We start from the raw sequence: 21,411 nt of genomic DNA, 5'->3' as shown, positions 1-21,411 counted from the left end.
CGGGAATCCAGGGTGCTGCCCCGGCCAATTCCCGGCTCCGGCCCCGGGTCCCGGCGCGGGTGCCCGCAGTTCCCACGGTGGCCCCGGCCGCGTTCCCGCCGGCAGCCGGATCCCTGCCACCCCCACAGCCGTGGGATATTTTTATCTGGCGGCTCCGGCTGCTGCTGACTCACGGGCCCGGAGCCGCCGCTGCCGATCCGGCCCCGGAGCGTGGGGAGCAGGAGGGTGCCGGGATGCTCCGGCGGGATTGCGGCTCCGCAGAGCCCAGGAAGGGCCCAGGGGACCCCCGGGTGCCCCTCGGCTCCTCCGCGGCCGCCCCGATCCCGGCAGGAGCCGCTGATCCTCTGAGAACACCGGGAAACTGCCCCGGCCCCCCCACATTTCCCAGTGATTTTTGTCCACTGGAGCTGCGAGTTCCCAGTCAGTCAACCCTGCCCTGATCCCAACCTTGATCCCAGCCTGATCCCAACCCTGATCCCAGCCCTGATCCCAGCCTGGTTCCAACCCCGATCCCAACCCTGATCCCAGCCTGGTCCCAGTGCTGATCCCAACCCCAGTTCTGGTGCTGATCCAAGCTCCCATCCCAACTCCAATCCCAGCTCTGATCCCAGGGTCAATCCCACCACTGATCCCAACCCCAATCCCAGGGACAATCCCAATCCCACAGCCAATCCCAATGCTGATCCCAGCCCCAATCCCGACACCGATCCCGACACAAATCCCAATCCTCATCCCAGGGCCGATCCCAGCCCTGTGCTTGGAGCATCCTCTGTGTCCTGCTGCATCCCACCCCCATCCCACCCCTTCCCATCCCATCCCACCCTTTCCCATCCCATCCCATCCCATCCCATCCCATCCCACCCCATCCCATCCCATCCCATCCCATCCCATCCCATCCCATCCCACCCCATCCCATCCCATCCCATCCCATCCCATCCCACCCCATCCCACCCCATCCCATCCCATCCTGCTCCCTCAGAGCCGCCGATGCCGGCGGGGCACCAGGAGAACTCCAAATCCTGCTGCCATGGGGACTTCCACGACATTCCCTAAAAATCCCTGGGTTTAGTTTGTCAGTATTTGCCTTTTCCCACATCCCGGGGGCCGATTCCTGCCCTGCTCCGAAGGAATCATTCCAGGGAAGGACCTGGGGGTGCTACAGGGCTGCCAGGGGGATCGTCCTTAACGAGCTGGACAGGATGGAATTCCTGGAAGTGGGAGCTGGGGGGTGTCCAGAACCCGTGGGGGAGGGGATGGGATGGGATGGGATGGGATGGGATGAGGATGAGGATGGGATGGGATGAGGATGGGATGAAGATGGGATGAGGATGAGATGGGATGAGGATGAGGATGATGAGGATGAGGATGGGATGGGATGGGATGGGATGGGATGAGGATGAGGATGAGGGTGGGGATGGGGTGAGGATGGGATGAGGATGGGATGAGGATGAGGATGAGGGTGGGGATGGGGTGAGGATGGGATGAGGATGGGATGAGGATGAGGATGAGGATGAGGATGAGGATGAGGATGAGGATGATGAGGATGGGATGGGATGGGATGAGGATGAGGATGAGGATGAGAACGAGGGTGGGGATGGGATGAGGATGATGAACTGAGCTGCTCTAATTTTGGGCTAAATTAATGCCAATAAAATCCATAAGTCCCTCCAGCCCATTGCAGCTTTCCCAGGAATTTTGGGATCAATCCCGGCTGTCCCCAGCGCAGGGAGGAGGGGGGGGAGCACAGCCAGGCCAGGGGGTTCAGGCCCCAGGAGCAGCAGGAGGAGGTGTTGGCAGTCCCAGATCCGCCTGTGTGGGAAAGCTCGGGAATTAAGGGAAAAGCAGGAATGTGCTTTGGGGAAAAGCTGACCCGGATTCGCCAGAAAGAGCAAAAACCCCAAAAAACCCCCAAATCCCAACACTGAACCCCGACAGCGCCGTGGTGACTGTGGGGAGGGGCGGAGGTGGCACCTTGGGGACAGTGGTGCCATCGAGGGTCCCTGTGTCCCCACCGCTGGCCCACGGGACACCCTGTGACCCTGTCCCTGTGACCCTGTCCCTGTGACCCTGTCCCTGTGTCCCTCTGTCCCCGTGTCCCTGTGTCCCTGCCCCTGTGCCCCTGTGTCCCTGTGTCCCTCTGTCCCCGTGTCCCTGTGTCCATCTGTCCCTCTGTCCCCGTGTCCCTGTGTCCCTGCTCCTGTGTCCCTGTGTCCCTCTGTCCCTGTGTCCCTGTCCCTGTCCCTGTGTCCCTCTGTCCATGTGTCCCTGTCCCTGTCCCTGTGCCCCTGTGTCCCTGTGTCCCTGTGTCCCTGTGCCCCTGTGTCCCTGTCCCTGTGTCCCTGCACCCCCACAGAGGGGTGTCCCTTGTCCCCAGCACCGGGGACACCCCATGTCCTGGTGGTGGCACCCAGCGTCCAGACTGGGGGTCCCGGTGTCCTGTCACAGTGCCGGGGGTGCCAATGTCCCCACACAGCTGAGGGTCCTGCTGTCCCCTCCAGGTGTCCCCATCCCCTCGGACTCACAGGGCCCGGTGTCCAGGCACAGTGTCCCGGTGTCCCCACAGGCCTGAGGGTCCCGCTGTCCCCCCGCCCCTCCCGGGCATTGACCCCAGTCCCTCCTCCCTCCAATCCCAATTGCAGCCGGGAACCCCCAACCTGGGGGTGACCCCCAACCCCCCCAGCCCCAGGCGGGGGTCCCGCTGTGCCCCCCCTGCCAGTGCCCTCCAGCCCCTGTCACCGCCCCATTCTCGTCACCCCCCAGTGTCACCCCCAATTCCCGTCACCCCGATGTCACCCCTAATTCTTGTGTCTCCCCCCCCGGTGTCACCCCGCGGTCCCCTCGCCCCCTCCCCTCCTCCACCCTCTCGCTCCATCTCCTTCCCCGCTCCGCGGTTTTTCCAAAGCTTTTCCTGCTGAGAGGACAAAAAGCCCCTTTCAGGCTGGCGGGGGGCCCCCCCGCGCCCCCCCGTTTAACCCCTCGGGCACTCGGCGTTACAAATTTGGAACAATATTTATTAAAATACAAAAATACACTTGTTTTTTTTTTGTTGGATTCGCGGTACAGTCGGATCCTTCCGGCGTTTACAGCCCGAGAGGGAACTTCTGCATCTCCTTCCCGCCTTCCGCCCCCCCCCGGACACCCCAAAACCAAAATTTCAGCTCAGCTTTGCCCCTCCCCGCCCCCCTCCAATAACATTTTTAAAGCTAAAACGAGAAATTAAAGTAATTCCAGCGCCCGAGCAACCGGGGGAGGGGCCCCCCCTCGCTGCTGCCCGATCCCCCCCGTTCCCCCCATGCCCTCGGGACCCCCACGAGGCACTCGGGGTCCCCACCGGGACCCCCCGGCGCCACCTCCGATGCTGGTGGCCCCCCATTGTCACCTCCCCCCCCCCTCCCCGAGCCCTTGATTTCTCCCAGCCCCCCCCGTTCCATGAGCAGCCCTTGGGGGGGGTGTCTCCCCCCTCCCGGGGAAGGGGGGGTGTTCCCCACGCCCCCCCCGCCCCAAATAAAAGGACTAAAAATGCCGTTTTTAGCGAAGGTGGTTACAATCATTCGTCAGGTCTCCCGTGGGGGCCCCCCCAGCCCCCAGGAGCCGTAGCCCTGTGCCGGGGGGGCCCGGGGGGTGACAAACACCGTGGGAAAGGGGGTGCAGAGCAAAGCGGGGGGGCACCCGCTCTCCCCCCCCCCCAAATTCCCCCCCAAACCACCCCCCCCCCGGAGCTTGCGGGGTTTTTCCCCTTCCCGTGGGTTTTTGAGGAATTTTTTGCATGAATACATTGCAGACGTCCATCCCCAGCCCTCAGGCTGCGCCCCCCCGCCCCCCCCGAGCCCCCCACCCCCCAAAATCCGTTCCTTTATTGCATTGGGAAGGTCTTGGCGCAGGGCCGAGATCCCGCTCCGGTGACGCCGGAGCTGCCGGCGCGCGGCCAAGGGCAGCGCCGCGGGGTGGGGGGGCCGACCTCACCCCCCCCCCCCAAATAACCCCCAAAACCACCCCGAACCCCCCAAACCCCACCCCGACAGCTCCTGCCACCGCTCCGGCGTCCCCCGCGTCCCCCCGCGCCACGGCACCGCCGCTCGTCCCCGAGCACGGGGATTTTTCCTCTCATTACCGATTTGTGTTCCTCTGTTTCTCCTGGTTTGTTTTTTTTTTTTTTGTGTTTAAATAGAACCTGCGAGTTAGAAAATAGTGGTTTTTTTGTAGGAGTTTTGGGTGGGTTTCGTTAAATTTTAATAGAATCTGCTGCTCTTCTCGGCCCCGAGGTTGGCTATAGAAGCATGTACACGAAAAAGAGTCTCTCCCCCCCCTGTACAAAAGTTGTGTCTATTATTGAGGAATTCTCCTGGTTTTCCTTAGTACTGAGGAATTCTCCTGGGTTTCCTTCTTTTTGGAGTTCTGCTTTTGTGCATCTATTGCGTTTATAATAATTCGGGGCTGGGGTTGGTGGGGGGGGGGACGACGACCCAAAAAAAAGCAGGGAAAAGCCCCCAAAAAAGAGTCATATCTGGGTTTCCTGAACTTTCTCCTTGGGGTGGGTCTGGATTAAATAGGGGTCGGCCAGGGTGGTCCCGGGGGGGTGCAGGGAGTTGCCCAGAGCGTTCTCTGTCCAGTGGGCGCCGTGTCCGGCCTTGTAGGTGTTGTAGTTGAGGTGCTCGTGGATGTTGGGCAGCACCACGGCCCCCTCCCCCGCCCCGCCGGCCGGGGCGGCCGCGGGCGTGGCCGCGGTGGCCGGCGCGATGTCCTCGTCCACCTGGATGATCTCCACGGTGCGGGCGGCGGTGACGGTGCTGCGCTGCTGGTGGCGCTTGCGGAGCTTGTAGAAGACGATGAGCATGGCAGCGGCCAGCAGCGTCACGGCCACGAAGCAGCCGATGATGATCTTGGTGGTCTTCATCACCTCGTCCAGGCTGGTCTGCAGCTTGTCGCCGGCGTCGGCCGTGGGCACGGCCACCTGCTTGGGCGGGCGCGTGGTCTGCACCAGCACGGTGGTGGTGGTGGTGTAGGCTGGCTGGTAGCCCGTCGAGGTGGTGGGCACGGGCTTGGTGAACTTGGGGGACACGTCCTCGGGGGAGATCTCGGTGGTCTCCACCGTGACGGTGGTGAAGAAGCTGTAGTTGGAGGTGTTGAGCTCGGCCGTGCTGACGTTGAGGAAGGCCGAGGCGTTGGAGTTGCCAGCCACGTTGGTCACCATGCAGGTGTAGAGGCCGGTGTCGGTCAGCAGCACGTGCGAGAAGTTGAGGGTGCCGTCGTTGAGCACGGACAGGCGCGGGTGGCTCGAGGCGTGGCTCAGCACCGTCCCGTTGGGCAGCAGCCACCGCACCGAGGACATGGAGGGCGTCCGGCACCGCAGCTCGGCCACGCGCCCCTCCGAGATGTTGAGGTCCGCGGGCGCGTCCATGATGAAGGGCGCCGAGCACTGGAAGGAGGTCTGGTCCACCTCCACCAGGAAGCGGCCCCGCATGTGCAGCGGGGCGTGGCAGCGGCCGCAGCAGGTGGAGTTGGTGGGGATGTACTCCCGCAGCCACCACGACAGCCAGAGGATGTCGCAGTCGCAGTCCCAGGGGTTGTGGTGCAGGTGCAGCTCCACCAGGTAGCGCAGCGGGGCGAACAGGTCGTGGGGCAGGGACGACAGGTTGTTGTGGGCCAGGTTGAGCTCCACCAGCGCCGTCAGGTCGTCGAAGGCGTTGCGCTCGATCAGGTTGATCTGCGAGTTCATAATCCAGAGCTTTTTGAGGGATTTGAGCCCGTGGAAGGAGCCCGGTTTGATCTCGGGGAAGTTGTTGCCCGACATCTCCAGCTCCTCCAGGCCCACCAAGGGCGTCAGGTTGGGCATGTCCTTAATGTTGCACATCCCCAGGTTGAGGTACTTGAGGTTGTACAAGCCCTCGAAGGCGCCCTCGGAGATGTACTCGAGCTTCTTGAGCTCACCCAGGTCGAGGCGCATGAGGGAGGGCACGCGGTTGAAGGCGTAGCTGGGGATGCTCTCGATGGGGTTGTTGCGCAGCCACAGCTCCCGCAGCTTGGACAGGTACTCGAAGGCCCCGCTGGGGATCACCGTGAGCCAGTTGTCGAAGAGCTCCAGGGTGTTGAGGCTGGCCAGGCCGTTGAAGGCGCCCACCTCGATCTGCCGGATGGCGTTCCTGCCCAGCTGCAGCACCTCCAGGTGGTGCAGGTGGCGGAACGTGTCCGCCTGGATCATCTGGATGTTGTTCTCCATGAGGTTGAGATAGCGGGTGTTGGAGGGGATGCCGGGGGGCACCTCGGCCAGGCCGCGGCGGGTGCAGACCACCTTGCTGAACTGGTTACTGCAGGAGCACACGGAGGGGCAGCTCTGGGGGCCCGGGGAGGCGGTGGCCGCGGCCAGGAGCCAGGCGTGGAGGGTCAGGGAGGCGGCCAGGAGCCCCGGCCAGGTGCGGTGGCGGCGGAGGTGGTGCACAGTTACCTGCCACAAGAGCTTCATGGTGTGGCACGTTCATCATTCACCATCGTCTGGGGATGGCGGCGAGAACAGGAGAACGGGCTTGGGGCCCCCCCCCTCTCCCGGCTCCCACGAGCTGGGGGGCCCGGCTGGCCGGAGGGGGGGTCGGGGTGCTGGGGTCGGGGGGGGCTGGGGGGGGCTCCGAGGGGAGCGGGGGGCAGAGGGGGGAAAAATTGAAATGGGGGGAAAAAGCGGCGGTAGGTGCTGGGGGGGGGTGGGGGGAGAGGAGGAGAAGGAGCCCCCCCCGCCCGGCCCCGCTCGCCAGTACCTACCTGGGGACGGGGGATCGGGGGGTCCGGGGAGGCTCGAGGCGAGCGCGGGGGGCGCGGGACCGAGGAGGGGGGTGGGGGGGGGGCCGGCTCCCACAAAAAAAAAAAAAAGACAAAATGGCTCCTGGAGGCTGCGGTGCAGGATGGGGGGGGGCCGGCCCGGCTAAGCGGGGGCCCGGCAGCCCCCGACCGCGGCCAACCCCGCGGCCTCGCACCTCCGCCCGTGGGGCCGGCCCGGGGGGCTCGGCGGGGCCGGCATGGCCGCCCCCCCTCCCAGGCCGCGGGGAAAAGGGGGGAGGGGGGGAAAACGCGGGGAAAGTGGTGAAAAAGGAAATAATTAAAAAAAAAAAAAAAAAAAAAAAAGACGCGGGGAGAAAAGGAAGAATTGGGAAAAGGGGAGGAAGCGGAGGAGAGAAAAAGTGAAAAAAAAAAAATGAAAAACGGGGAGGGAAATGGGAATGGGGGGAAAAAATTTGGCGAGCAAAGGGAATTTGAAAAGGGGATAAAAATGGAATAAAAATCTAAAATAAAATCAAGATAAGAACGGAAATGAGGATAAAAGTTAAAATAAGCCTAAAATCAGATGAAAAACTAAAAATAAAATTTCAAAATATTAAAAAAAAAAAACCAAAAAACCCAAACAACCCGGACGAAACCTAAAAATAAAACAGGAAAATAAAGATTAAAAATAGGCCGAAATAAATAAATAAATCGCGGGGAGCCCCCCCCGGGAGAGGGAAAAACGCGGTTCGGGGAGGGAGCGGGGGGGAGGAAAGGGCGTCGGCGTGAGGGGGGGGGGAGATGCCGGCGGGGGCACCTCCCGGTAGCGGCGGCGGCTGCGCTGGTGGCGGGGCGGGGGGGTCCCGTCCCGTCCCCTCCCGCGTGTCGTTCCCGCGTCCCCGCGTGGGTGTCGCGTTCAGCGGCGGCGCGGGGCGATGGTGGCGGTGACAGCGGCGGTGACAGCGGTGGCGGTCGCGGTGCCGGCGGGCATCCTCCGGTGGCGGGGGCCGCGCGGGGCGGTGCGGGCGGTGCAGGCGGTGCGGTGCGGGGCGGTGCGGGCGGTGCGGGCGGTGCGGGAAGCAGCCGCGCAGGCGGCTGGCTCATCCTTTTGTCCTTCAGTGCGAGCGCGGATGGATTGCTGCTGCCGCCGCTCCCGCTGCTCCTGCTGACGCATCCCGGCTCCGCACAGACCCCCCCGCGGCCCCCCGCACCCCCACCCACCCACCCACCCGCCGCGGCTCCGGAGGGGCCCCCGCCGGCCCCGCTTCGGCCGGTGCGGCGGCCCCGGAGCGGTTTCGTGCGCGGGGAGGGGGATGCGGGATGCGCCGCTTCCTCCTCCTCTTCCTCCTCCCTCCCGCCGCCTCCTCCTCCTCCCCCTCCCCGCGGCCCCGCTCGGGGCTTATTGGGGGGGGGAGGGGGAGGGGGCGCTCCCCGGAGCGACCCCTCCCCGGGGCCGGGGCCGGACACACGGACGGACAGACGGACGGAGGGAGGGACGAAGGGACAGGGGCAGCGCGGGGCTCGGCGGCTTTGAGGTGACGGCGGGGGGTGGACCCGGCTCCATCCTTGGAAACCCCCCGGATCCGACCCCTCCCCGCTGAACCCCCCGCCCCGCGGGGCTGAGACCCGACACAAGCCGTGACACTGATGGGGAGCACAAACCCTGCGGTGGCGCAGGGGGGACACGGGGTGACTCTGCCCTGGGCTGGGGACAGCAACCGCAAGCTAGTGCTGCTGCTCTTTGGGGCCCAGGCTGGGCTCTGCACCCCCAACAGAGCCTTGTCCCCTCCCTCCTCCTGGGACTGGGGGGGGTACGACACCACCCACAGCCCCCATCCACAGCCTATTGCCCCCCCCCCTCGGTGGCACTGGTGGCACTTGGAGCTGTCACCTGAGTGCCACCAGTGGGTGGTGGGGACCTCTGTGGGGCTGGTGGTCCCTTGGGGACACCCATCCTGTGTGGCAGTGCCCCAGGGCACCCCAGGGCCCTCCCGTCCATCCTCACTGGGGTCACTGTCCCCATGGTGGTGGCACGTCCCCAAGGGGCTGCAGCTGTGCCAGCCATGTCCCCTCCAGGAGCTGCAGGGCCTGGTGGCCTCCTGTGCCCCACGGGTGGATCCCACACGTTCCCTGTTCACTGCAGTGGCCGTGGCATTGTGACAGCCATGGCATCACACTGGCCACAGCTCCACACCAGCCATGGCACCACACCAGACACAGCACCACACCTGCCAAGGCCGGCGTGTGGCAGGGCCACAGTGCAGGACACGGCCCCAGGTCACCCGCTGTCCCCAGTGGCCATTGCAGTTCTGTGGCTGCCCCAGTGCCATGGCTGCCATGGTGCCAGGGGTGACGCAGTGCCGTGGCCAGTGTGGTGCCATGGCCAGTGCAGTGCCATGGCCGCTGCGCTGACACGGCCACTGTGGTGACACCACTGTACCTGCCACGGTGCCACCGCCAGCACTGGTGCCATGGCTGATGTGGTGCCCTGTCCACTGTGAAGGCCTGTGCACTGCAGTGCTGTGGCTGGTGCAGTACCATGGCCAGTGCAATGCCGTGGCCGGTGCGGCGCTGTGGCCAGTGCGCTGCCGTGGCCAGTGCGGTGCTGTGGCTGGTGCGGTGCTGTGGCCGGTGCGGTGCCGTGGCCGGTGCGGTGCCCTTGGTGGTGTGGTGCCGTGGCCGGTGTGGTGCCGTGGCCAGTGTGGTGCCATGGCTGGTGCGGTGCTGTGGCCAGTGCAGTCCAAGGACAGCAGGGCTCCTCCAGGCTCTGGGAAGCAGCAGGAGTGGTTGTGGTGGGATGGGTGTCCAGCAGCATGAAGCCAAATCCCAATGACCACGGCAAAGGCCATGGCCGGGGTTTGAACGAGCCCAAACCTCGCTGTCCCTGGTGCCTTGGCCATGCCCCTGGTGCTGTCCTGGGCCCTGTGCTTGTCCCCAGGGCCACACTGGCCACGAGTCCAACCCATCCGGGGCGGGGTGTGATAGAGGATGTGGCAGGACCTGGTGGCCTCATGTCCCCCGTGGGTGGGTCCCCCGTTTCCCTTGTCCCCCACCAAAGGGGGATGCTTTGGGGAGGCACCTTGGGGGTCCCTGGGTCCAGGCTGGGCACCAGGAGGTGATCGGGGGGACCCCACGGGCGAGCTCGGAGCGCTGGGAGGAGGTGGCAGCTGGGCCAGGCTGCGGTGGGGATGGGCACCCACGGCTCGTGTGATTGCTGGGATCCTGCAGGTTGAGGTGGAGGTGGAGAGCATGGACAAGGCCGGGAATTTCATCGGGTGGCTGCACATCGAGGGCGTGAACCTGTCGGTGGCGCTGGTGGAGCAGGCGCTGTCCCGCGTCCACTTCACGGCCGAGCGCAGCCCCTACTGCAAGGCCCTGCTGGCGGCCCAGGACGCGGCCAAGCAGAGGAAGGAGAAGGTGAGGGGCACAGGGGAGCCGTCCCAGGGGCGTCACCACCCCAAAGACACTGCCCCATCCCAAAGGATGGCCCCACCGCACTGGGTCTCCCCATCCTGAGAGACGTTCCTGCCAAAGGATGTCCCCATGTCAAGAGACGGCCTTGCTCTGGGAGGTGTCTCCACCCTGAGAGATGTTCCCACTCTGGGGGGAGTCCCCATGCTGAGGGATGTCCCCATCCCAAGAGGTGTCCCTGTGCCAAGGGATGTCCCCACCCCAGGGAATGTTACAACCCCAGTGAACGTTCCCTCCCAATGGATGTCCACACACCAAGAGGTGGCCCCACCACAATGGACGCCCCCATCCCCCATCCCAAGAGATGTTCCACCCCAACGAACGTCCCCACTCCTGCAACTGTCCTCACCCCAAGAGATGATGGTCCCATGCCAAGAGATGTCCCGCCCCAGCCATGTCCCCCCCCAGGGATGTCCCACCCAAGGCACAGAACCCCCCAAGCTGAGGCCTGGTGATGTTCCCACTGCCGGCTCCAGCCCCCACCCTCCCATGGCCGTGGCCTGGGGCGTGGCCGGGTCCCCACCGCCCGTGTCCCCCAGGTGTGGTCCCACTACGAGGAGACGCCGGTGGAGGAGGTGGTGCCAGTGCTGGAGGAGAAGGAGCGCACAGCCAACTACAAACCCGTGTTCGTCACCGAGATCACCGACGACCTCCACTTCTACGTGCAGGATGTGGAGACCGGTACAGGGGGCACCTGGGGACCCCCAGCACCAGGGGCACACCCCACACCGGGCACGGAGGGGGGGAGTTGGAAGGGATGAGGATTCGTGGGTTTGGTGGGTAACCCCCAAATCTGTGTCCAGGGGGATGTGGGACCACCCCTCCACCCCCCAGGGCCATTTTTGGGACCAGGGTGGGGGTCCATGACTGGGACCCAGGTTTGGGGTCCAAAGGTTAAAGTCTTGGGGCGGGGCCTGGGGTTGAGATCCAGGTTTGGGATCTGCTCTTGGGGTCACTATTGGGACTTGGGGTTCAGGCTCTGGGGAGCAGGGTTGGGGTCAGGTTTGGGATGGGATCGGGGGTTTATCCTGGATTGGGGGCCCACAGGCGCCCAGCTGGAGAAGCTGATGGAGAACATGCGTGCTGAGGTGGGTGCCCACCCGCCCGTGGAGGGCTCCTTCTCCCCACGCCGCGGCGACTTCTGCATCGCCAAGTTCGTCGACGGGGAATGGTGAGGAGGGGACGGGGTGACCCCACAGGCGGGGCTGGGCCTGGGCAGAGGTGGGGCAAGGACCAAATCCCCAAAATCGTGCTCTGCAGGTACCGTGCCCGGGTGGAGAAGGTGGAGTCGGGCGGGAAAGTGCACATTTTCTACATTGACTACGGCAACGTGAGTGGCACCAGGGAAACGGGGGGAGCCCAGCCCTCCATCCATCCATCTGTCCATGGATCCATCCATCCATCCATGGATGTGTCCATCCATCCATCCCTCCATGGATCCGTCCATCCATCCCTCCATGGATCCGTCCATCCATCCGTCCATCCCTCCATCCATCCCTCCATCCATCCATCCGTCCCTCCATGGATCCGTCCATCCATCCATCCATCCCTCCATCCATCCATCCATCCATGGATCCGTCCATCCATCCCTCCATGGATCCGTCCATCCATCCATCCATCCATCCCTCCATCCATCCCTCCATCCATCCATCCGTCCCTCCATGGATCCGTCCATCCATCCATCCATCCCTCCATCCATCCATCCATCCATCCATCCATGGATCTGTCCATCCATCCCTTCATCTATCCCTCCATCCATCTCTCCATCCATCCATCCATCCATGGATCTGTCCATCCATCCATCCACCCATCCACCCGTTCCCATTGTGTCCCACCACCTGTCCATCCCCTCCTGCCTCTCCCCGCAGTTTCCCCCCTGGAGTCCCCTGCTGTCCCTCCGTGATGTCCCCCGTGGTGTCCCTCATGGTGTCCCCTGTGGTGTCCCTCCAACCCATGCTGTCCCTCCCGTCCCCGGTGTCCCTGCAGAAGGAGACGCTGCCCCCGACCCGCCTGGCCCCGCTGCCGCCGGCGTTCTCGCCGCGGGTGCTGCCGCCCCAGGCCACCGAGTACAGCTTCGCCTTCATCCAGGTGCCGCAGGATGTGAGTACGGGGCAGGGGCTGACCCCAGCTGGGACCCTGCTGTGACCCCACACCTCGGCCCCAGCCCTGGGCCCCCCGAGTGGCCCCTGACCTCCAACCCCCACCCTGTGTCCCACCCGTGGCCCCCAGACCTACACCCTGAACCCCACGTCCCACCTGTGGACCCCAACCCTGGGACGCCATTCTGGACCCCAAACCATCAACCCCAACTTGGTTCCAATTGGGGACATCCAACCTGGCACCCAAATGTGTCTCCTGACCCAGAACCCCAACCCCAACCCTGACCCCAATCCTGAATCCCGATCCCAGGGTCACCCCAACCCCATGATGACACCGACCCCATACCCCAACCTCACAGTGGGATGTGGGAGTCCCTGAAACACCCGGGGGTCCCTGGGGGCTGAGGGCTTGGGGAGGTCCTTGAGGGTGAGGGGGTCCCCAAAGGCCACAGGGGATCTCTGAGGGTTTGGGGGTCCCTGACAGATGTGGGGGCTCCCTGAGGGTTCGGGGGGGCCCCAAAGGCCGTGGTGTGTCTCTGTGGGTGTGGGGTGTCCCCAGAAGTCCCAAGGAGGGGGAGGGTTCCCGAGGTTGTGGGAGGTCCCCAAATGCCCCAGGGCGTCCCCAATGGCCCGGGGTGTCCCTGGGGGCCGCGGGGTCCCTGCGGGGTCGGTGACGGGCGCGGCGCAGGAGGAGGCGCGGGCGGACGCCGTGGACAGCGTGGTGAGGGACATCCAGAACACACAGTGCCTGCTCAACGTGGAGCACCTGGGCCCCGGCTGTCCCCACGTCACCCTGCAGTTCGCCGACTCCAAGAGCGACGTGGGGCTGGGGCTGGTCAAGGAGGGGCTGGTGATGGTGGAGCCCCGCAAGGAGCGGCAGTTCCAGAAAGTGGTGGGTGCTGGGGGGCACGGGGGCCTTTGGGGTGTGGGGAGGGTTGGGGAGGGCTTGGGGGGTCTTGGGGGGGGGTTGTGAGGGGTTGGGTGGGGGCTGGAGGTGCTGGGGGTGTCGGGTGGGTGCTCAGGGGGTGTTTGGGGGTGCTGGGGGTGTTGGGTGGGTGCTCAGGGGGTGTTTGGGGGTTGGGGGCTCTCGGTGGGTGCTGGGATGTTGGGTGGGGCTTTGGGAGGTCTCAGGTGGGTGCTTGAGGGGTAGGGGTGCTGTTGGGGGGTGCTGGGTGGGTTCTGAGGGTGCTGTGGGGTCCCTGCCCCCCCCCCACTGCCGGTGCTGATCGATCCCGGCCCAGCCACTGCCCCATCGAGGGAACGGGGGTCTCCCCAGTGCTGCCCATCCCCCCAAACACCCGGGTCCCCCCTCGGGCCGTGCCGGGGGGGGGTCACCCCGCCCCCCATGGGCCCCTCTTGGAAGGACAGGGGGGGTCCCATCCTGAGGGGTCACCCCAGGACTGTTCACCCCCCCCAGATCACCGAGTACCTGAACGCGCAGGAGGCGGCCAAGAGCGCCCGGGTGAGTGGGGGGACCCCGAACCCCTGGTGGGGGGGCTGGACGTGGCACCCCCAGGTGCGGGTAGTGCCGGGTGCAGCCCCCCCCGTTTGGGGGTGACCCCTGTGCGCCGTTCCGGGGAGCCCCCGTGACGCCGTGTCCCCCCCAGCTGAACCTGTGGCGTTACGGCGATTTCCGCGCGGACGACGCCGACGAGTTCGGCTACAGCCGCTGAGGGGCCGGGGGGGCCGCAGGGGACCCCAAACCCCCCCGGACCCCCCCAGCCCGTCCCGTCCCCCGGGGGGGGCAGCCGGGGGCGGCTCCGAGCCGTGGGGGTGCCGTGGGGGGAGGGGCACCCCCAGCCCCCCCGCCCCTGCCTTGGCCCCCCCGGGCCCCCTAAATCCCGGCCTGTATTTAAAGCTGCAGAGGCCCAATAAACGTAGTGAAGAGTCCTGGCTTTTGGGGTCCCCTCTGTGCTGGGCTCAGCCCCCCCGGAGCAGCTCCCCCCATCCCCCCGGAACAAGGCCGGGACCCCTGGCACTGAGAGGGTAGTCTCCCGGGGGTGCAGCCCGGGGACCCCCCAGCCCTGTCCTGGCTGCTGGGAGGGCCTGGATGGGGGGCGTGGAGGGGGGTGGGGGCAGCCCCAAAAAAAGTGGCCAAATCCCCCCCCCCCCAGGGCCACGTGGGGCCCCCAAATCTGGACCCCATCCTGGGACCCCACTCTGGATCCCACCTGCAGGTCCCACCCTGGGACCCAAAGTTGGATCCCAAACCTGGGTCCCAATCGTGGACCCCCACCCTGGGTCCCCAAAATAGCCCCTGACCCTGGACCCCCACCCTGGGTCTCCAAAATAGCCCCTGACCCTGGACCCCCACCCTGGGTCCCACCCACGACCCTGGGGCCCAAACCCGGCCCCCAGACTCGGGTCCCAAAAGTGGCTCTGGACCCTAAACCTCATCTCCGAGTCCCAGTCATGGATCCCAAACCGGGACCCCTCCCCAGTGAGATCCCTGAACCCCAAACTGACCCGGGCGGGTGGCGGCATCCCCAGAAGGGCCCCCGGGGGCCCCCTGTCACCTGCACCCCACTGCCAGGGTCACCCCCCCCCCGCGGGGTCCCTGTGGGTGCCCCCCCGCGCTGCCCCGCTGTCCCCGCGCCGCCGATCGATCCCGAGGGGGGGAGGGCAGGAGGGGGCAGCGCTAATTGAATCCGAAGCCAATTAACACGGAGCGTCGCGATCGATAATTAACGCCGGACAACGATCGTAATTAACGGGAGGGGGAGGGCGCGACAGGGCCGGGGTTGGGGGGGGACTGTCCCATGTCCCTGTGCCAAGCCCGACCTCCCCCGCCTGCCCCAGCCGAGGCTCTGGGGGTGTCCGGGGGGCTCTGGATATGTCTGGGGGGGTCTGGGGGTTTTATGGGGCCCTGGACGCCTCTGACCCCGTCTGGGAGTGGGGCCCGGGGGCTGTGAAGGGCCCGGGAGATCTCTGGGAGTCCCTCGAGGGCTCCGGGGGTCTCTGGGGGTGCAGGAGAGTACTGGGCTGTACTGGGCGGTACCGAGCCGTACCAGGCTGTACTGGGCTGCACCGGGCTGTAGTGGGCCCATACTGGTCCGTACTGGTCCGTACTGGTCTGTACTGGTCTGTACTGGTCCGTACTGGTCCGTACTGGTCCGTACTGGTCTGTACTGGTCCGTACTGGTCCGTACTGGTCCGTGCCGGGCGGGCTCCGAACGCGAAGGGAGATGGCGCCACCTGGCGGGACCGACCAGAACGACAAACACAGAACAGCGCGACCAGTACGGACCAGTGCGGACCAGTGCGGGTACGGCCCATCCCGGTATAACCCATCCCAGTGCGGACCAGTGCGGGTACGGCCCATCCCGGTATAACCCATCCCAGTACGGACCAGTGCGGGTACGGCCCATCCCGGTATAACCCATCCCAGTACGGACCAGTGCGGGTACGGCCCATCCCGGTATAACCCATCCCAGTACGGACCAGTGCGGGTACGGCCCATCCCGGTATAACCCATCCCAGTGCGGACCAGTGCGGGTACGGCCCATCCCGGTATAACCCATCTCAGTGCGGACCAGTGCGGGTACGGCCCATCCCGGTATAACCCATCCCAGTACGGACCAGTGCGGGTACGGCCCATCCCGGTATAACCCATCCCAGTACGGACCAGTGCGGGTACGGCCCATCCCGGTATAACCCATCCCAGTACGGACCAGTGCGGGTACGGCCCATCCCGGTATAACCCATCCCAGTACGGACCAGTGCGGGTACGGCCCATCCCGGTATAACCCATCCCAGTACGGACCAGTGCGGGTACGGCCCATCCCGGTATAACCCATCCCAGTACGGACCAGTGCGGGTACGGCCCATCCCGGTATAACCCATCCCAGTACGGACCAGTGCGGGTACGGCCCATCCCGGTATAACCCATCCCAGTACGGACCAGTGCGGGTACGGCCCATCCCGGTATAACCCATCCCAGTACGGACCAGTGCGGGTACGGCCCATCCCGGTATAACCCATCCCAGTACGGACCAGTGCGGGTACGGCCCATCCCGGTATAACCCATCCCAGTGCGGACCAGTGCGGGTACGGCCCATCCCGGTATAACCCATCCCAGTACGGACCAGTGCGGGTACGGCCCATCCCGGTATAACCCATCTCAGTACGGACCAGTGCGGGTACGGCCCATCCCGGTATAACCCATCCCAGTACGGACCAGTGCGGGTACGGCCCATCCCGGTATAACCCATCCCAGTACAATTCCATCCCAGTGAAAGCCTGTCCCACTATAAACCAATCCCAGAATAAACCCACCCCATTCCAGCCCCATCCCAGCGCGGCCCCATTGCGCGTGTGACCGTCCCGCCCCATCCGTCCCTGTCCCTGCCCGTCCCTGTTCCTGTCCCCTCTCCCGGTGTCCCGGTGCCACCATGGCCGGGTGACACTATGTCCCGCTGTCCCGACTTCCCGGTGTCCCAGTACTCCCATGTCCCCGTGTCCCAGTGTCCCCATAATGTCCCGGTGTCCCCGTGTCCGCATGTCCCAGTGTCCCCACTTCCCAGTGTCCCAGTATCCATGTGTCCCGGTGTCCCAGGATCCGATGTCCCGGTGTCCCCAGTTCCCGGTGTACCCCTGTCCCTGCCTCCCGGTGTCCCGGTGTCCCCTTGTTCCCCGGTTGTCGCCTTCCCCCTGTGCCGGTGCCCCCTCTCGTCTTTGTCCCCGTGTCTGTCCTCCCCCGTGGTTGCCCGCCCCGTGTGCCCCCCTTGTCGTGTCCCCCCCTGTCGTGTCCCCCCTTGTCGTGTCCCCCCCTTGTCGTGTCCCCATGTCCGTCTCCCTCGTGCCCCCCGCGGGGTGTCCCCGTGTCCGCCCCCCGTGTCCCCCCTCGTCCCCCCGCGGGGGTGTCCCCGTGCCGGGGGTGTCCCCGTGCCGGGGGTGGCCGCTCTATCTTTGTCGCGCTGTCCCCAGAATAGCGGCAGACGCGGGGGAGGGGGGCCGCCCCCCGCCCCGCCCCCCGCCCCCCCCGGGCTATTTTTAGCCCCCGCGTGTTTCCAGGGGAACCCTGATGACGCAGTGACGTCAATGCGGGTCAATCGCCGCCGCCGGGGCTCGCGCGGCCGCCACGGGCCCCCCCCGCACCCCGGGACCCCCGGGATCCCCCGGGACCCCGCCGGGACCCCCCCCCGGGACCCCCGCAGCTCCAGGTAGGACCGAGGGGCCGGGGGGAGGTCGGGATCCCCCTGTCCCCCCCGCCCCACCCCCGCTCCGCCCATGGGGACCCCCCCCCACCCCCGGGGATCCCCGCCCGCCCCCCCCCTCCCTGGGCCTCCCCGCCCTGCCGGCCCCGAGCACAGCACGGGGGGGCCCCGCCAGAGCCCCCCGAGGGCCCGAGCCCCGTCCCAGCGCCCCGGGACCACCCGGACCCCAGGCCCCGCTCCGCAGCCCCCCGGGACCCCTCCGCGGGACCCCGGGTGGCCCCCCCGATCAGCTCCGGGACTCTCCCGCAGCCCTTCAGGCCTCCCGTGCCCTCAGCTCCCCACCCCCCGCAGCCCCCCAGGACCCCCGGAGTCCCCCCAGCCCTCCCCGAGCTCCGGCCTCTCCCTTGCACCCCCCGGGATCCCCGGGACCCCAAACCCCCCTGGCCCCACGACAGCCCCCTGCCCCCTCCCCAGCCCGTGACTCCCTCACTTTGCCCCGGCCCCCCCGGCCGTGTCCCCTCTCCCATGGCCCAGGACCCCCGAGTGTGACCCCCCAGCCCCCCCCCCGTGACACACCCCCGGGGGCCCCTCCCTGCCCCCCCGTGTCCCCTCTGTCCTGGGGGGGCACCGGGGGTCCCCCAGCTCCAGCTGCCACCGGGGGAGGTCACACCGAGCCCCTTCCGGGGGGTGGCACTGCTCTCCCCACCCAGGGGACCCCAAAACCGCCCTCGGAGATCTGGAAAGGTCTGTGTCACACACGGCCGCTGTCACCAGCACTGCCACCGGCACTGTCCCCCTGCAGCCGCCCCCGGCTGCTGGCACCACTCAAGGACCCTCCATGTCCCCCCCGGTCCCCTCTGAGCCCCTCCCAAGCTCTGGGGGACCCCCGGCTGAGGGGGAGCCGCCCCCGAGTCCCCCCTGGCACAGCCACCAAGGGATGTCCCCTCTGTCCCCTTCCTCCCCCCAAACGGGGCTCCCCTGGGATCGGGGGCTGACAGGGATGGGGTGGCCTTGGCGGTGTCCCTCGGGATAGGGGGGTGACAGGGGCAGGGTGGCCTTGGCCGTGTCCCCCCATCCTGTCCCGCTCCAGCTGGAGCTGGGTCGGGGAGGATGCAGGGACGGGAGTGGCTGCCAGGGAAGTGTCACCATCCCTGTCACCAGCTCGTTGGGGCCGCAGGGTGGGGACAGGGATGGGAGTGGGGACATGGGATGGGGACAGGGACATGGGGGGGAGAGGGGGATGTGGGATGGGGACGAGGACCTGGGTGGGGACGTGGGATGGGGACAGGGACACGGGATGGAGCGGGATCGCGGGGCAGGGATGACGTGGGCTGGAGCGGGGACACTTCACTGCTGGCAGGTGATGGTGACACCTCGGCCCAGGCCCGGGTGACACCAGTGAGGACCCAACGGCCCGGCGGTGGCCTTGGAGCCGCTTCCAGCTGTCCCTGGGGTGGCACCTCGGCACCAGACCTGGAGCTGCCCCGGGGATCCCAGAGTGCCGCCGACGGGGGATCCCCACAAAGGCCCTTGGGGACACCCACGCCACCGGGACCCCAGTCTGGGGACATCACCATGGACCAGCCACAGACCACGGGGACAGTGACCATCCACAGGGCCATAGGGCCGCGGAGCCACTGCCTGGCCATGGAGCTTCGGAGCCACGGGCTCGTCCTGTCACCGGCCTGGGACACCCCGGAATTTGGGCACTGCCGCCCAGCCAGTGCCACCAAGGACGGGATTGGCCATGGGCCACGTCCCTGCAGCGCTGGGGACAGAGAGTGAGCATCGGCTCCTGAGGTGACACCGAGCATCAGCCCCTGTGGTGACACCGGGCACTGGCCCCAATGGCGACACTGAGCATTGGCTCCTCTGGTGACACTGAGCACCGGCCCCTCTGGTGGCCTCCTGCCATCCCCGGCTGCTCTGGTGGCTGAGGGACAGGAGCTGGGGACATCCAGGATGTGCTGGCAGGAGTTGGGGGCACTGCTCTGTCCCATGTCACCATCGCTCTGTGCCATGTTCCCTCGCCCTGTGCCGTGTTCCTGTCACTCTGTGCCATGTCCCCAGCGGTCTGTGCTGTGTCCCCATCACTCTGTGTCACATCAGCATCGCTCTGTGCCGTGTCGCCTCACTGTGCTGTGTCACCACCGCTCTGCGCCATGTCCCCATCGGTCTGTGCCACATTCCCATTGGTCTGTGCCACATCCCTGTCGCTCTGTGCCACGTCACCTCACTCTGTGCCATGTCCCTGTCCCTCTGTGCCATCCCATCACAGCCACATCCCCACTGCTCTGTGCCACGTCTCCTCCATGTTGTCCCCCCACTTGGGCTGTGCCACATCCCCGTCACTCAGTGCCATGTCCCTGTCACTCTGTGCCACATCCCTGTCCCTCTGTCACCCCCCCATCCCCACCATGTTGTCCCATGGCCCCATCACTCCGTGGCACATCCCTGTTCCTCTGTGCCGCCTCCCAGGGGTGCCAGTGCCATGGCAGTGCACACCTGACAGGTGACACGTGGCAGGTGACGTGTGGCAGGTGGCACATGGGGGGTAGCACCCAGGGGACAGCCTGGGGCTGGCGGGGACCTTGGGGCGCGGGGGCCATGTCCCACCACAGGCCCCGTCCCCGGGGGCTCCACATATCCCCGTCCCTCCTTGTCACCTGCTCACTTGTCACTGCGGTGCCACCACGGGGCCGCCGTCCGTGTCCCTCTCGGGTCTTTTTGCGGTCTGGGCTTGCTGTCCCTCCCCCAGCCAGGAAGCCCTTACCCCAAAAAGCATCCGCGGGGGGTCGAGCCAGCAGGGACCCCCGGGGACCCCAGGTAAGTGAGGGGGACCCCAAACCCCCCTGGCCTCAGGGCTTTGGGGACAGCGAGGGGACAGTGGGGACAGTGTGGGGACCGTGGCATGGGGACAGCAGGAATGGGGGCACGAGGCCACCACAGTTCCTGGGATGGTCGGGGACCACTGGGGGGGTGAGGGTGACACCAGGGACACCCCAGAGTGGGGGGTGGCCCTGGGGGTGCCGGGGACCACCGAGGGGAGGGGCACAACAGGTCCCCAGTGCTCCCAGTTTGGGTCCCCATTGCTGCCCAATGACCGGGGAGGGGCCGGAGGGCTGCCGGTGGCCGTGCTACCCCGCGGTGGCACTCGGTGGCACTCGGGGGCTGGGGAACAGGGCTGGGGATGTGAGTGACACTGGCTTGGGGACAGGGATGGGGACAGGGTTTGGGGACACAAGGGATGCTGGCTGGGAGATGACAGGGACAGGGACACGAGGGATGCCAGCTGGGAGGGGACACGCGGTGACGTCAGCCAGGTCACCGTGCTGGCTGCGGGGAAACCTGTGTGTCCCCAGTGTCCCGGCGGTGGCACCTGGGGCCCTGCCAGCCGCTGCCGGGCACTGGTGTCACCAGTGTCACCGCCGGCCTTCCCGGAAGGGCCACCACAGTGTTTGCCGAGTGTCACCACCGTGGTGACACCAAGTCCGGTGTCACCAGCGCGGTGACAGCCCCGCCTGGGGACCCCGGCCCTTCCCGGGGCCTGAGGACCCCCACGGGGACAGTCTGGGGACACCCCGCACTCTGGGGACACCCCGGGCCGGGGAGTGACAGGGACAGGTGGTGGGGACAAGAGCCACGCTGTGACCTGCAGTGACAGTGGGGGGGTCCCCGTGCCCCCAACAGAGCCTCCCTCCCCCTGTGTCACCCTGGAGGTGTCCCCGGGGCGGGGGGGACATGGGGCTGGGGGCTCCGGCATCCCTGGGGACACCTGGGACACCTGAGGACACTGGTGCTGTCCCTGTTCCTGTTCCCATCCTGTGCCAGGTGTGTGTGTGCCACACGCGGGGACACGGGGGGACACCAGGGCGGGACAGGAGGGGGGACATGGAGGATGGGGGTACACGGTGGGGGGACTGGGGGACACGGGGTGA

General features: G+C 66.5%; 3 protein-coding genes across 3 annotated transcripts in view; 2 read left to right on the top strand and 1 right to left on the bottom strand.

The window, feature by feature from the left end:
* Positions 1-14,207, top strand: part of SND1 (staphylococcal nuclease and tudor domain containing 1) — a 63,631-nt gene extending 49,424 nt beyond the window's left edge. The window contains 8 exon segments of the mRNA XM_039570382.1: positions 9,976-10,164; positions 10,758-10,899; positions 11,266-11,389; positions 11,479-11,548; positions 12,205-12,318; positions 13,006-13,209; positions 13,735-13,779; positions 13,925-14,207. Of these exon segments, the coding sequence (XP_039426316.1) occupies positions 9,976-10,164; positions 10,758-10,899; positions 11,266-11,389; positions 11,479-11,548; positions 12,205-12,318; positions 13,006-13,209; positions 13,735-13,779; positions 13,925-13,990 (954 nt within the window). The 3' untranslated portion in view covers positions 13,991-14,207.
* Positions 4,115-6,596, bottom strand: LRRC4 (leucine rich repeat containing 4). Its single transcript, XM_039570214.1, has one exon. It carries the CDS (start codon positions 6,458-6,460, stop codon positions 4,499-4,501), a length of 1,962 nt encoding a protein of 653 aa, XP_039426148.1. The 5' UTR covers positions 6,461-6,596; the 3' UTR covers positions 4,115-4,498.
* A 3,217-nt stretch (positions 14,208-17,424) lies between the features above and the next one.
* On the top strand, positions 17,425-21,346 carry LOC120412003 (translation initiation factor IF-2-like). The gene is made up of 2 exons (XM_039571689.1): positions 17,425-17,479; positions 18,857-21,346. Exon 2 carries the CDS (start codon positions 19,436-19,438, stop codon positions 20,954-20,956), a length of 1,521 nt encoding a protein of 506 aa, XP_039427623.1. The 5' UTR covers positions 17,425-17,479; positions 18,857-19,435; the 3' UTR covers positions 20,957-21,346.
* The last annotated feature ends 65 nt before the right edge of the window (positions 21,347-21,411 follow it).

Source organism: Corvus cornix, chromosome 1A, assembly GCF_000738735.6.
Source record: "Corvus cornix cornix isolate S_Up_H32 chromosome 1A, ASM73873v5, whole genome shotgun sequence".
In the NCBI taxonomy this organism is placed as follows: domain Eukaryota; kingdom Metazoa; phylum Chordata; class Aves; order Passeriformes; family Corvidae; genus Corvus; species Corvus cornix.
This window is presented reverse-complemented; position numbering and strand designations above follow the sequence as displayed.